We start from the raw sequence: 15,341 nt of genomic DNA, 5'->3' as shown, positions 1-15,341 counted from the left end.
TAAGGTTCAGGTCAGGGAACTGGAATGGCCATAGCAGAAGCTTGGTTTTGTGCCCAGTGACCCATTTTTGTGTTGTTTTTAAGGTTTGTTTTTAGATTATTGTCCGGTTGGAAGATCCAAACATGACCCATTATAAGATTTCTAACCGAGTCAGTCACTTTTTGATGTTTTATCTGTTGGTAATTGATAGAATCCATCATGCCATGTATCTAAACAAGATGTCCAGGATCTCCAGCAGAAATATAGGCCCACAACATTAAAAATACAGCAGTATATTTCATTGTACACATGGGGTACTTTTTATCCCTGTGTTCACCAAACCCATCTTGAGGGTTTGCCGCTAAAAAGCTATTTTTTTAGTTACATCTGACCATAGAAGCCAGTCCCATTTGAAGTTCCAGTCGTGTCTGACAACTGAATATGCTGGAGATTGTTTTTTGTTGAAAGCATTTTCTTTTCTTGATTTTTTTTTTCTTGAAGCCCTCCCAAACAACATGTGGTTTTCTGACCCCTAAACTCAAACTTTTTCTGCAGTTCTCCAGCTGTGATCCTTGGAGAGTCTTTGGCCACTCAAACTCTCCTTCTCACTGTGCATTACGACGATATAGACACATGTTCTCTTCCAGGCAGATTCATAACATTTTCTGTTGATTGGAACTTCCTAATTATTGCCCTGATGGTGGAAATGGGAATTTTCACCAATTATCTTTTGCTGCACATCAGAAATATATTCTTTGGTTTTTCTCATTGTGATGGGTGATTAATTTGGAATTTGGCCTTTGTTTTCCCTCCTATTTATATTTTTTTTTTGTGAAACAGGAAGCCATGGCTGGATAATTTCATGTTCATAATCACCCTGGTGTGCTCAAAATTGTGAATATGAATGGGAATATATTTCAGATATATTTTACTCATAAGAATTTCTAGGGGTACCAGTAATTGTGTCCAATGAGTATTTGAGAAAAAAAATTTATTTCATAATGATATTTCCCCCCATTTTAAATTCTTATTCTCCAATTTTTTCCGATTTTTAAAAAATAAAAGATCAAAAGGATTAACAATGCAGATTTATTTTCACAGCCTTCTTTGATCATATTTACCAAGGATACCAACAATTCTGACCACGTGTGTATGTATTTATTTATTTCATCAAAATAATGCAACTTTAATTTAACATTTTGAATTAAAATTTATATATTTTTTATATATTTTTTTATTTATTTTTTTACTCAGTCATTTTATTTATTAATTCATTCGTTTTTAATCAGTTTTTTATTTCTTAAAAATCAACTTTAATAATTTTTTTAAGACTTTGTAAAGTAAAAATTTATTTATTTATTCATTCATTTATCAAAACAATGCAACTTTAACATTTTGAATTTAAATTTTATCATTATTTTTATCAGTGGTTGCTTATGAATGGGGTAAAAAAGCATTCAACACATTAGAGTTGATATCAGATTCTCGGTTTGTGGTAGCAGATCTTCCTGAGCCCTCGAAAGACAGCCAGAACAGATATACTGCAGAGGCAATTTTTCTCTAATGCGTTTGTTCCCCAACTGTTGTGAAGCTAAGTGATGGAGAACACTTGGAGGGTGGCTAGCACTAAACTGGTTATGGGGAAAAAATACATTCCCTGAGACATTTTCCAGGGCCCCCATCCCAGCATGCCCCTGCGGGGGAATGAGATCTAACACACCGGCCTGTAACAAGTTTACAAAGCGCCTCTAACCTAATAAAGACTACCTTTGCCTTCACAACCCTGGCCTTTAATATTGTGCACTCCTCCTCTGCCTGTCACCCTCGCTCACGTTTCCTATCCGTAACAATTCCTCTATGCTTAGAGGACTTTCCTTTGGTAACTCCGAGCTGCCCGGCAGAAATCGATCACGGCAATACACTACTTTAACTGCGCTCAGAGTGCCATACTGAACCCAAACACAAACATGATTTTGTTCACTTGGTGGGTCAAGAATCAGGGTTCCCATTGTATAATTGTGTTTTTCAGGCCTGGGAAAGAAACTTTTTTTTCTAATTATGCTCTGACCTAAAACATTTAATTGGCTAAATATTGCTCTTCTGTAGAGTAAAAATTTCTTGTGAGTTACAGTCTGATTTGTACTGTTCTTTTTGAGACATTTTTGAAAGTTAATTTTAAAGGGATAGTTCGCACAAAACTGAAAATGGTCATGTTGTCCCAAACTTGTATGACTTTCTCTCTTCTGTAGAACACAAAAGAAGATATTTCAAAGAATGTTGACAATTAAATGGTTTCGTTTCCAATTAATTTCCAAAAAGTACAATGGAAGTCAATGGGAACCAAAACTGTTTGGTTATCAACTTTCTTAAAAATATATATTTTTTTGTGTGTGTGTTCAGCAAAAGAAATGCATACGTGTTTGGAATGACATGAGGGTAAGTAAATGATTGCATAATTTAAATGTTTTTGTGCATATCTTTAATGAATCTATCAAACTGACTCATCCTCACTCTAAATGATTAATCTGTCTTGATTGGATTATTTTTTTTTTTTTTCTTATCCAGTATTCTCAAATCACTGGAAAGATCTGAAAGACTGAGAGAAGGTGGGACCCCTAAATAATGTGTTGTGGCCACAGAGTGCTTGTGGTTATGGAAATTTACATCTGATCACAAGCCAAAGTAAAGCATTGGCCTTCCTCTGAGGGAATCCCCTATGTGTTTGTGTAAATGGCAAGCATAAACAGATATTTGTTTTAGTGTAAACCTAAATCCTCAACCCTCGCACATAAACAAATGTGGATTCAACACAGCTTGCTGAAAACACATTGCATGGAGATTGATAAACAGCCTGATTTTGTGACAAGCCTCAGACTTGTTTGAGGCACCTTATATCCAACAACATGTGTAGTGCAAGAAGAGTACTGAGAAAGAACAGCTGGAGGAACAGCAGTCTTCCTAGCAGTGCATGTAACTCGAGAAGATCCAGTCTCAGTCCAGCGAGCTCAACATATGTAGGGAAAGAAAAAAGAAAAAAACACAATCTACACTGCTGTCATGGTGGGTCCAATCCCATCCCTGTGCTATAATAATGGAGCCGTAAATCACTTCTCTCCATACTTTCCCTCCATTCTTAAAGCCTCCATTCTTGCTCACTTTTATTCATTTTGCCCCATCAGTGTTTCCCTTACAATTCACCGTATTGGTGATGCACACATTTAAAAGTCAGATTGCCCTAATATATTCGGATGCTGTCAAACACGAGCTCGGCAGCCCGCCGTTCAAAAATCTAGTCATCTGTGAATTCAGACATGCAACTGTGCCGTATTAGAATTGGCACTGTAAAACCTTCCTACTGGATGTCTGAAGATGAAAGAATGCATTGCAAATGACGTGCAGGCTTTCGTATCTAAACTAAAACTAGAGCATCTGAACCATCATGCACTTTTGCTTACTGAATTATATGACAGTTGTTGATGTAAAATTAAAAAAATTAATAACTGTATAATTTATGTAAACTTTGTGAATGAAGCAACTATGCGATTAGCAAACAGTGTGTACTGTGCATACCATTATTTTAGATAGATAATTTAAAATGCATTAAAACGTGAATATACTGTAGCTATATTTACTACATAATAAACTTATAGTAATACAAAATAATATTTACTACGTAAAACATTTAAACAGTTGGTCATAGTCAACATTAAATTCAGTTATGTCATTTAAATAAATTCATTAATAATGAATAAATTCATCTCTGTTCTGTAGAATAGGCGCTAGTTGCAGTTTTGTAAAAGTTCTCATACTGTGGAGTTGCTTTGTAATTATTGAGAAACATTTCATAATTCTCATAACATGGTTCAGCTGGCAGATTGGATGGGTGCTGTTTTTAAGCACTCTCATAGCTATAAGGCAGAGGAGTCTCTCATCCACACCCATTTTATCCCGTCTGCCAGAGTCATAAACAAGGGCCGTCTCCTAAGCCCTCCCTTCATTAGCCTTTCATTGGAGTCGATCGCTGCAGTGCTGCTGCCAGTGTCAGATTTGCAGGTATTTATTGTTATTTTACGCTGTTCACTCACCTCTCTCGCTCATTGATTCTACAGAGAGGAGGAATGTGCAGTCTATGGAGGAGGAATGCACTCTAACTGAATTTACACTATAGCAAGGCAAATGTGCCACTTCTGCCATTTATTGATATGATGTCCTTATTAAACAGTTGGAGGGAATTTCCATGCATATGCTTCTGCATATGGCTTCCACCTCTGGAAATATCATGCAGATCCTAACAGGTTATTCTCTAATGCAGTGGTTTTTAAACTTTTAAGAAGGAGTACCACCTCTCTTCAAATCAGAAAATCAAACTAACACCTAGTCACAACAATGTTCCTTCTGATTTTCTTTTATTTGCTTATGCATTTAGAATAGCATCTCTTTTAATAGTATAACCTTATTTTTTATTTATTTTTATTTTTTCTCACAGAATAACAATTGACTTGAATTTGGCACCCCGTAATTCACAATATTGGGCTAATTTGTCCATTTTATCATTTATTTATTTATTTACTTTTTTTGGTTTTTGGTCATTTTTGCTACACGTACCACCTAGAGGAAATCCAGTGGTACACGTTGTGTAGTGACCACTACCACTGTTTCATTTTTTGTGTGTGTGTGTGTGTGTGTGTGTGTGTGTGTGTGTGTGTTTATACTTGCGTTCCAAAGGGACAAAGCCTTAGGCAAAGCCTAAAACTGCCATATAGCCCCGAAAAATCATACACATTGCAATATTTGGGTTAAGCTCCCTCAACTGCTCTTGCTAGTTTTGCTACAGCAAGCGAAAATCTCCTTGAAAAAACACGCAAAGCTGCCTGATGACAGAAGGTTGCTGATGGGTTAATCAACAGCCCTGAGCCCCCATTGCTAATCACACTATTACTCACGTGTGTTTTTCCCTCTCCGTGTCGTTCCTGAATGACTGTTATCCGTTAGGAGTCCCAGGACATGCCAGGAAATGCCATGCCGATTAAAGTACTCATCTAGTCAGCTCCTCGTACGTACCTCGCTCTCCTGATTCCCTTCCTTGCCTCTGTGAGCCACTCATGCGTTGGTCCGCATCCTATTTGGGAGATGTGCTGTTTTAGCAAGTGGCTCAGCAAGGGAGAGAGTAAAATATGAGTTCTCATCTTAGCATTAGCCTTTGCGTGTCTGGGGAATCGGTGTAACCGGCAGTATTTTGCAGTGGTCCAGGTTTAATGAGCCTGCCGCACACACACACCCCGGCCCATTGCTATGATTCATAATGTGCCGTGATAAACACACGCTGGGATGACATAGCAGGTATGCGCTGTGAAAGTCAATAAGCCCTGATACTCTGAGGCATAGGTTTGCCTTTTAAAAAGATTGCTCTAAAAAAATGTACAAAAATGGGCTGTTTCTAAATGCGGTGAGTTATAGATCCAATTGGCCTGCCAAGTTTTTAATGAGCTATTGACACCGGTGATCTCAAACATCTGTTGGGCATTCACAGTTCATAACAGAGTGGCGCCAGTAAAGTTGCCCCTCCACCGAGTCGGCCGAGTTTAACCGAACATTCGTTAAGTGGCATTTCAGTTTCTCTGTCTTTCTTTATTAAAACATTTATGTATCTGCTAGTTCATACAGCATTAAGCTTTTCAGGCTCAGCATGCATTATTTAATGCAAATGTATTCTATAGTGACTATTGATCAAATGTGCTGCTGCTTGTAAAGTTAGCTCTATAGCTCTTCGTTAGCCTGTATTTGCCATGCTCGACTGCTTTCTGAGATTCCTTGGTCAGCTGTTTCCTTTTCCCTTTTTGTCATAGGATATTAAGGATGACCAAGCTTGTCAAAATATTAAACATTTTAGCCCCTGTACTTTCAGAGAGATGCATGATTGTGTTTACAGTAAATCCTACGCAGTTTAGCAGGTTCACTCAGTCCTTTTACTGCCATGCTTCATCTCCAGCAAGAGAAATCAACATGGCTCTGCACTTCTAAAAGGTGTCTGGGAGAGAAATTGTCACATAGCTGCGATTGCCTTGTGAATCAGTGTAGTTCGAGACTGGTAACAACTTACCGCTGACAACCTGTGATCCATTACGGTTTTTTATTGGCATGCGAAACATACAAATCTTTGAAAGTACCTTTTCCGACAGAAAGTGCAGTAAAGCAGTCATATTCGCTCCTATATCTTAAAGAGATGGACTGAGCACAGAAGTGCATACTGTAGTTTTGGATTATTGGATTTTTTTAAAAAGAAATTAACACTTTTATTTAGCAAGGATTCATTTAAATTGATCAAGAATTACAAAGAATCCTAAAAAAAAATGTATCATGGAATCTACTGTCTTCAACATTGATAATAATAAGAAATGTTTCTTGAGCACCAAATCAGCATATTAGAATGATTTCTGAAGGGTCATGTGACACTGAAGACTGGTGTAATGGCTGCTGAAAATTCAGATTTTTTCATCGCAGGTATGAATTACATTTTAAAATATAGTAAAATGGAAAACTGTTCATTTAAAATGTTAATATTATTTCACAATATTACTGTTTTTACTGTATTTTTGATCAAACAAATTTAGCCTTGGTGAGCATAAGAGACTTATTTTTTAATAATCTTACCGATGCCAAGCTTTTGAATGGTAGTGTATGTCCCAGTTATAATAGTACTATTAAAAGTGTTACAGTGGTAAGGGTAAAAATAGCATAATCATGTCAAAGTACTTTTTTTTCTTTTTATATGTTACTAATTCTTTTAACCGTCAAAAGCAATGTGTTTAAAGTCTGAGTGGGACCAGCATTATAATTATTTAAAATGCATTAAACCTTTTTTTTTTTACAAAAATACACTGATTAGCTGATAAGTCAAAAACTAGTCTTCAACTAGACACTTCATTTTTTCATCACTAAAGTGACAGTTATCCAAAAGTATCATGTTAAAATTATGACAGCTACCAATGACATCTGTGAGCATATGCCATGTATAGATACAGTATATCTCAATCTAAAAAGTTTTTGTAAAAAAAAATCTCATAAAATGAAACAATCATATTTATTTTTCTTTAGCCCAGAGTAGACATAATCCTGAGTTATTATTCCATTTCACACTAAATATGTTTCCATACACTTCCAATTAATTCGATTTTGGTCTTACTAAAAACAATATTTTGTCTTTTTAAAATGTCATGTGAACATGTTAATCCAATGTGCAACATGCTTTAAAACATTAAAATATTACATTGCATATTGTGTTGTGTATATTTGGACAGACAGATGGAGACTGTATTATAACTGTACATGTTGTGACGACTTGTTAATCTAATGAATAACTGATTTGTTAAATCAAATGAAAAATTGTGTTTTTGATTGGTCCAGAAGCTACATGTATGTGGCTGAAAGTGTCCTTAACAAGTGTTTAGTGTGGTGTTAAAAGCCCTGTAGCGCATGACATGCAATACGTAGCTGCCATTTTCTGAGTGATCCCGTGTATCGGCAGAGGAGATGGAGACAGAGTTCCTCTCTGCCTGCGCTTCATCCTGCTGGATGTTTATCATTAGAGAGTGAAAGCGTTTCTGGGCTCCCACCAAGCTCTTTTGATGGAGTGCAGACAACAACGTGGGGAGGGGAGACAGCCGACCAATTTCACCCACCACAGATGTTAACACAGTGGTATCTGTCTGGACGCGCTGGGCAAACAGTGGCGCGGGCCTCGTCACTTTTCACGCCTGTTATCTCCCCGAGAAACATCACTCGCCCCCCTCTCCGCTCCCATGCCTGTGCGCCCTCCTTTCCCTCCCATTCCTCATTTCATTAATGTTTGCCTGTTTGTCTCTCCATGAAAAATCCTGATCACCCCATGCAACGGACTGGCTAACACTCCTGCTGTGTTAACTCGGCGACATCAAACACGCTAAGCCGGTCACGACCGCCGCCACTGTCACTGTCGTTCTATCAACATTGCGTCCAGCACTCCACACCATAAATTGCTAAATCAGAAGCAACATTAGTAGATAGTAGGGAGGGAAAGCGGCTAATGAAGTGTGAAAATGCAAAAACCAAACAAACAGGAGAATGTATGCCAGAACCCCTTCTGTGTGTCATCGCTATGGTCATTTGTTAGCATGGACATTTTAAATGCATAACCATCTGCATTTTATGTTTTCCTTCATTTCTAATCATTCCCTCATCTCATCATTTCATTTCAATTGGGTTTCTTTTAATTGTTGTTAAATGCTATTTTATTCTATTTCCCAAGCACTAAATTAGCAGTAAATGTTTACACACACAAAAATATGTCCTCGCAGTACTTTTCGCACAGATACCATGTGTAATGACTTCTTTTATTTTGTACAGTAGTTATGCTTGATAATTCACCTACAGTTTATATACTAATTTACCATCTGTTGAGTAAAGCTACACATATTACACAACACGAATCTGTCTCTCATTGTTGTTGATTTGATCATGTTTGGTTTCGTTTTTCCTGATTTTTCCCCGTTGTTTTTCCATCTAGATGCCCTTACCACAACCCCTAAACCCACAACCACCACCACCAACACCATCTCCGCCACAACCTCCCCTCCAGACATCTTACAAGGTATGGTATGACCTCCATCCACCTGCTCAACCTGACTGTGTTTGTGTGTGCGTGTGGATGAGAGAGAAAGAGAGAGATGGATAGACCGCCAGCAGCTAGCCAGGCCTGATAAGATTATCTCGCTGATTATGAGAGGACCGTGTCCCATATGAGACTGGGCCAGGGCTGGGCCGAGCTCGCAGCACTGTCGATGCCACATGTCAGAGCTGGCTCCCTTCACAAATTCTCTCAAATTTTAGCCCGGTTCGCTCCTTTAGCGGCCTAATCTTATCAGGATCTGGCGCTGTATCCAGGCCTGTCTGGTGCAGGGATTACAGAACCCCCTTTATGTTTCCTGTGGGCTGACAATGACGGCAGAGTCTTTGTGGCCAAGAGAAACCGGGATCAAGCGTGTACATGTTTGGATTTCTCGTTTACCGAGCCAACCACATCCGACTGCACAGGTATAATGACACAAAAATCATGTTTTGTTTGTTTCCTTATATTAAATCCCTGTCCATGCTATTCATTTTAGAATACAATCTGGTATCCAATAGTGTATTATCATGTTTGTATATTTGTTTATCCAAAGCGACTTAAAGTGCTTTCAAGGTGTCTTTTATCAGTATGTGTGTTCCGTGGGGAACCTTGGTGCTATGCTACGCTAGTTGAATGTCTCCTGAATGTTATGATGTAAACAATGGTACGTGTAGTCCCTCATTCTCTAATAATCACAAATTTCTGATCTAATGCAGGGTGCGGTCAATTGGATAGGTTGTAGGTGAACCCAAAATACTAGGCTTTAGAGAGTTTATTTTAAACCATAGGAATATTTTGAGTATGAAATGTATGTAAATAGCTGGAAAATGTTCCAAATGTTTAAAGAAGGGCACAATTGCGGAGCAGTATGCATTGCTTTGCTGTGTGAGCTCACTTTGTAAAAAAGAGCAGTGCCACACTCATTTTCAGGGTTATTTACATTAAAAAAGTCCAGTTGTGTATGTTTGCACATGGATGGCAAATAAGCAATAGAAGTCAGTTTTGCTCTAGTTCGCTCTATTGATACATCATGTTAATGTTAATCTTGAAATGTTAATTGCTTTAATGTTTATAGTATTTGCAACATTATTAGTATGTTAACATATACTGCCACTCAAATGTTTGGGTTGGTAAATATTTTGGAAAGAAGTTTCTTATTCTCACCGAGGATGCATTTATTTGGTATATTAATATATTTTAAAATGTAATTTGTGCCTGCTATGGCAAAGTTGAATTTTAAGCAGCCATTTCTCCAGATCCTTCAGAAATCATTCTAACGTTTATTTGGTGCTCAAGAAACATTTCTTATTATTATCAATGTTGCAAACAGTTGTGCTGCATAATATTTTTGTGGAAACCATGATACATTTACCTGTAGGACTCGTGCTGCATTTACCAACATCTACATTGGTTCTGCGTTGATTAAAAAAAGACAGATGCATGACTGCGAGACAAAACTGGGCATATGGCCACGGCATAGTCGCTACAATTAACTTCAGCTCTTTTTGCATCGGGTTAGTTTGAACCTTGCTTATATTATATTTGAGTAAACTCTGATTGTAGAACTGGCTCTGTGGCCGAATGATACAAATGCCCCTGTGATACTGACCACCACAAGCTCATTAGCTACTCTAATCCACTCTACTCAACATAAAAAGCACACAAAAGCTAATACGGCCCCAGATGATGGAAAGCTAAATCAATGTTGCTGCTGGTTTCAGTCTCTAAAAGAGACCCTGATGTAATTTGCTGCCTGTAATGATTGTGATTTTGAAGCAACCGATTGAGATCGTTTCACTCTGTTTTTCTCCTTCCTCAAGGCAATTCTTTATATTACAGTGAAAACCGTTCAGATTGCTAGAGATGCGGCTGTGCATTTTGTTGTGTACTCGCAAAACCGAGTGGGAGCGGCCGTCAGTTCCGCGAGCAATCAAAATCTTGGACTGACTTGTGCAGATGATTTGAGAGAATCTATAAAGAGCTGAGAAATGAATCGGCCGTGATTAGGCTACATGATTGTGTTTAATGAAAGAAGTGATGATGCATACTAATGAGACACACCCTCTTTCTTCATTAACGAGGTGAATGAATCTCGTTAACACCACTGCCTGCTGCACACATTGAAATCCTCCAGAGGTCCAACCCGCAGGCATCGCTGTAGATAAACGGCCCTCATAGGGAAAATATTATTTAATTACAGACATATTGCGTTGTTTGTGTGAAATGATTCTAGCAAAGCTTCAGCTCTGGATATGCTTTCCACATGCCGGGCCACGCAGACCTATAGCACTGCTATATCAGGCCACGTTTTTATCACTTTCCCCTTAAAGCGCATCCTATTATGCCCATGTACTTCAATAGGAAGAGTGGGTCCTAAGCAGCCACACTGCTCCCTCCTTCTGCTGATTTCATTTATCCTTTGGCTGGATGTGTATAGTTCAGGAACACCACATGAATTTATCAGTCCGCAGAGGTGGAGGCCACTTAGAAATTTAATACATTTTTGATAAACTGGCTATAAGAGAAATGGAATGGGCTATACTGCACTTTTAAAAAATCTATTAAAGCCCTAACGCAAGGCTAAAGTGCTCCACAGCTTCAGGAGGTGACATTTAGAGATTACTAAATTGCCATTTACACTGAAAAATAAATGGCTAAATGGAGGGGCCTTGCTTGCCACCATATGCAATGAGGACAGATGTCATTCATTTCTATTTGTATTGCCTTTTTTCTCTGCTAAACACAGCTCAAAAATTGATGATCTCTAAAAGAGACCCTGATGTAATTTGCTGCCTGTAATGATTGTGATATTGAAGCAACCGATTGAGATCGTTTCACTCTCAGTTTTTCTCCTTCCTCAAGGCAATTCTTTATATTACAGTGAAAACCGTTCAGATTGCTAGAGATGCGGCTGTGCATTTTGTTGTGTACTCGCAAAACCGAGTGGGAGCGGCCGTCAGTTCCGCGAGCAATCAAAATCTTGGACTGACTTGTGCAGATGATTTGAGAGAATCTATAAAGAGCTGAGAAATGAATCGGCCGTGATTAGGCTACATGATTGTGTTTAATGAAAGAAGTGATGATGCATACTAATGAGACACACCCTCTTTCTTCATTAACGAGGTGAATGAATCTCGTTAACACCGCTGCCTGCTGCACACATTGAAATCCTCCAGAGGTCCAACCCGCAGGCATCGCTCCGGATAAACGGCCCTGATAGGGAAAATATTATCCAATTACAGACATATTGCGTTGTTTGTGTGAAATGATTCTAGCAAAGCTTCAGCTCTGGATATGCTTTCCACATGCCGGGCCACGCAGACCTATAGCACTGCTATATCAGGCCACGTTTTTATCACTTTCCCCTTAAAGCGCATCCTATTATGCCCATGTACTTCAATAGGAAGAGTGGGTCCTAAGCAGCCACACTGCTCCCTCCTTCTGCTGATTTCATTTATCCTTTGGCTGGATGTGTATAGTTCAGGAACACCACATGAATTTATCAGTCCGCAGAGGTGGAGGCCACTTAGAAATTTAATACATTTTTGATAAACTGGCTATAAGAGAAATGGAATGGGCTATACTGCACTTTTAAAAAATCTATTAAAGCCCTAACGCAAGGCTAAAGTGCTCCACAGCTTCAGGAGGTGACATTTAGAGATTACTAAATTGCCATTTACACTGAAAAATAAATGGCTAAATGGAGGGGCCTTGCTTGCCACCATATGCAATGAGGACAGATGTCATTAATTTCTATTTGTATTGCCTTTTTTCTCTGCTAAACACAGCTCAAAAATGGATGTTTATCGATATTTCTGAGAGCTCTTTTTTTCCCACAAAGCTTTTGCAAATTTGATTAAAGATGAGGCATTTCTTCCTCTGCCTCTTTCTCTCTGGCTGACAACACAATCTGTCCTCCGTCTCTCTCATTTCTCCCTTCCCGTCATTTGCTCCATCTCTTTCTGTCCATTTATCTGTCTGTGACTTTGAGCTGCAGTGAAAAGAGAAGACTGAATGAAAACTCTAAAGGTGTTGTTTAGTCCTCTCATGTCCCCATTTTACCCAGACTATTGTGTTTGTTTTTGTAGCCAAGCCCTTTTTTTTTTTACTTCCCAAGATCTGTAATTCTGAGCTGTGGTAAGAGGCTCTGTCCTCTATTTTAGAGCTCTCTTGGTCACTTTTTCTTTTTTAATCTGTCTCTTCCTCCTTTATTATTTTAGGTTGAGCACAGAAATTGACAGCAATTTTATGTGAATGTAAAGAGTATTTGGAAACACTTCATTTTACATTGTCGGTGTTACACTATTTAGTGCTACTTATAAATGATCTGATATTCCGATCCATAGATTTGTCTCAGCCCAATCTTCAGTGTAAGACTATGGCATTTTTTGTCCCATTTTATTGTATTTTATTTTAACTCCAACCCCTAAGTTTCATGCACTGTTATGAGCAATAGTTTTAGTGATAATTGCCTCAGCAAACACTACTAATGAAAATATTTGATTACAAGTAGTATTCATATGTACCTAATGCAAATTATAAAGCAAATGCAATGTTCTGCATAAATGGACACTGCAAAAGGCACAGCTAAAATAATGGTTTCCTCATTAATTACATGTTTGGCCTTGCTAATAAAATGCAGGTGAATAAGATTTTTCTTTTTTTGTAATTGATGAAAGAGTCTGATTCATTTTAGCAAGTAACAAAAAAAAAAAACGAAGGGAGGGGAGAGGGAGGAGAAAAAAAGTGCTTTTGTCGGTGCTTAAATTGCGTAAACACCATCTGGTAAACTGATTTTGGAATTGAACAAATGAATTGCCCAGCAAAAGCACTTGCGTATAAGGGCCTTGCTAATAAAATGCAGGTGAATAAGATTTTTCTTTTTTTGTAATTGATGAAAGAGTCTGATTCATTTTAGCAAGTAACAAAAAAAAAAAACGAAGGGAGGGGAGAGGGAGGAGAAAAAAAAGTGCTTTTGTCGGTGCTTAAATTGCGTAAACACCATCTGGTAAACTGATTTTGGAATTGAACAAATTAATTGCCCAGCAAAAGCACTTGCGTATAAGGTAGGAGTCCATTTCTCTCCCTGTCTGATTCCCGCAGCCGAGTACAAGCCAGACAAAGAGAGATGGCTCGTTGGCAGAGAAAAGGCTAATTCACTAAAGGTCAATTGCATTACCACAGGGAAAACAACCACTGCAGTGCTTTGATACACAACCCAGGGAGACCATCCTCTAGAATTTATTGCACTTAGCATCATGCAAACAGAGAAATGCTCCCAATAAGTTTTTTATGCGGAGGTATATTGTTATGGGAGCTATGATTACATTCTATGATGGCTAACTGGAAATAGGCTGGTAGAACTGTGGAGAATATTCAGTCAGCCAAGGCTGAACCTGCCTGACATCACAGACTGCCTAAATACAAACAGATAAATAATACACACTTAATGAAAAAATAAACCTTATCCATTTGCTCATTATTGTCCCAGTCAGTCATATACTCAAACAGATGTCTAATGTATTTAGCTGCAAATTATGCCTAAAACACATTCCTTCTTCATTTGGTTAAATGGGATGTATAATGTAAGTATACAGAGCATTCAGTGTGCTGAGAAATCATGAGAGGTGGCATTGGACAGCTATTGCCAATTAAAAGCAGATGACAAAGTAAACTGAATGGATATGTTCATGAACATGATGACATTTCTTTTCATTTCTATGCTGATGATTCTCAGATGTATGTTCCATTAAAATCTAGACATTCTCTGCAGCCTCTCATGAACTGTCTTAAGGAGATTAAATGCTGGGTGGCAAGCAATTTCCTCCAGCTAAACAATGAAAAAACTGAGGTGATTATCTTTGGTCCCTCCAAAATCAGAAACTCTATAGCCACTTACTTTGACAATCTTACTCCATATGTTAAGTCACATGGACAAAAATGTAGGTGTTACCTTTGACTGTTGAAAAACAAATCAGCTCAGTTTTTAAAAACAGCTACTATCAATTGAGAATCATTTCCAGACTCAAATCGACACTTTCCTTTCAAGACTTGGAAAAAGTAATTCATGCATTTATCACATCACGGTTGGACTATTGTAGTTCTTTATACCTCGGTCTTCCCCAATCTTCACTGGCACGTTTGCAGATGGTCCAGAATGCAGCAGCCAGACTCTTAAATGGTGCAAAAAAAGTGATCATATCACTCCAATTTTAGCCTCTCTTCACTGGCTTACTGTCTCTTTTAGAATTGAATTCAAAATTTTGCTGATTGTTTATAAATGTCTTAATGGACAAGCCCCGTCTTACATCTCTGATCTTATTATTATTTTATTTAGCTACTAAGTCCCTCAGATCTGCTAACAAAGCTCTTTTCCCATGGTCACGACTTAAATTTAAAGGTGACAGAGCCTTTGCAGTTGCTGCTCCACGGTTATGGAATCGGTTGCCACCTAACATTAAGAGTGCTCCTTCTATTTCTGTTTTTAAATCTAGACTTAAGACACATCTTTACTCTATAGCCTTTCCTGACTATTAACTTATGGATTAGTAACTGTTATCTTTGATTTTATTCAAATTATATTTTACTGTATTTTATGATTGTTCTGTGCAGCACTTTGGTCAGTGTAAGCTGAATTTAAATGTGCTCTGTAAATAAAATGTACTTACTTACTTACATTTATACAAACCTCACCTTCTCTTAATTTTAACTTTTTAGG

The 15,341-nt window shown here is 38.0% G+C and overlaps 1 protein-coding gene across 4 annotated transcripts in view; it reads left to right on the top strand.

Annotated features, from left to right (window-relative positions):
- LOC107703515 (cell adhesion molecule 1-like) overlaps positions 1-15,341 on the top strand; it is a 345,884-nt gene that overhangs the window by 308,609 nt on the left and 21,934 nt on the right. For 3 of the 4 annotated variants that reach the window (XM_016506153.1, XM_016506154.1, XM_016506152.1), the window contains one exon: positions 8,522-8,605. The exons of the other annotated variant lie outside the window; for it this stretch is intronic. In XM_016506153.1, coding sequence (XP_016361639.1) covers positions 8,522-8,605 — 84 coding nt within the window. The remainder of the gene's footprint in view (positions 1-8,521; positions 8,606-15,341) is intronic. 4 annotated transcript variants of the gene reach the window in all.

Source organism: Sinocyclocheilus anshuiensis, unplaced genomic scaffold (genome assembly GCF_001515605.1).
Source record: "Sinocyclocheilus anshuiensis isolate Anshui unplaced genomic scaffold, SAMN03320099.WGS_v1.1 scaffold330, whole genome shotgun sequence".
In the NCBI taxonomy this organism is placed as follows: domain Eukaryota; kingdom Metazoa; phylum Chordata; class Actinopteri; order Cypriniformes; family Cyprinidae; genus Sinocyclocheilus; species Sinocyclocheilus anshuiensis.
Note: the sequence above shows the minus strand (reverse complement) of the source record. Positions and strands in the feature narration are given on the sequence as shown.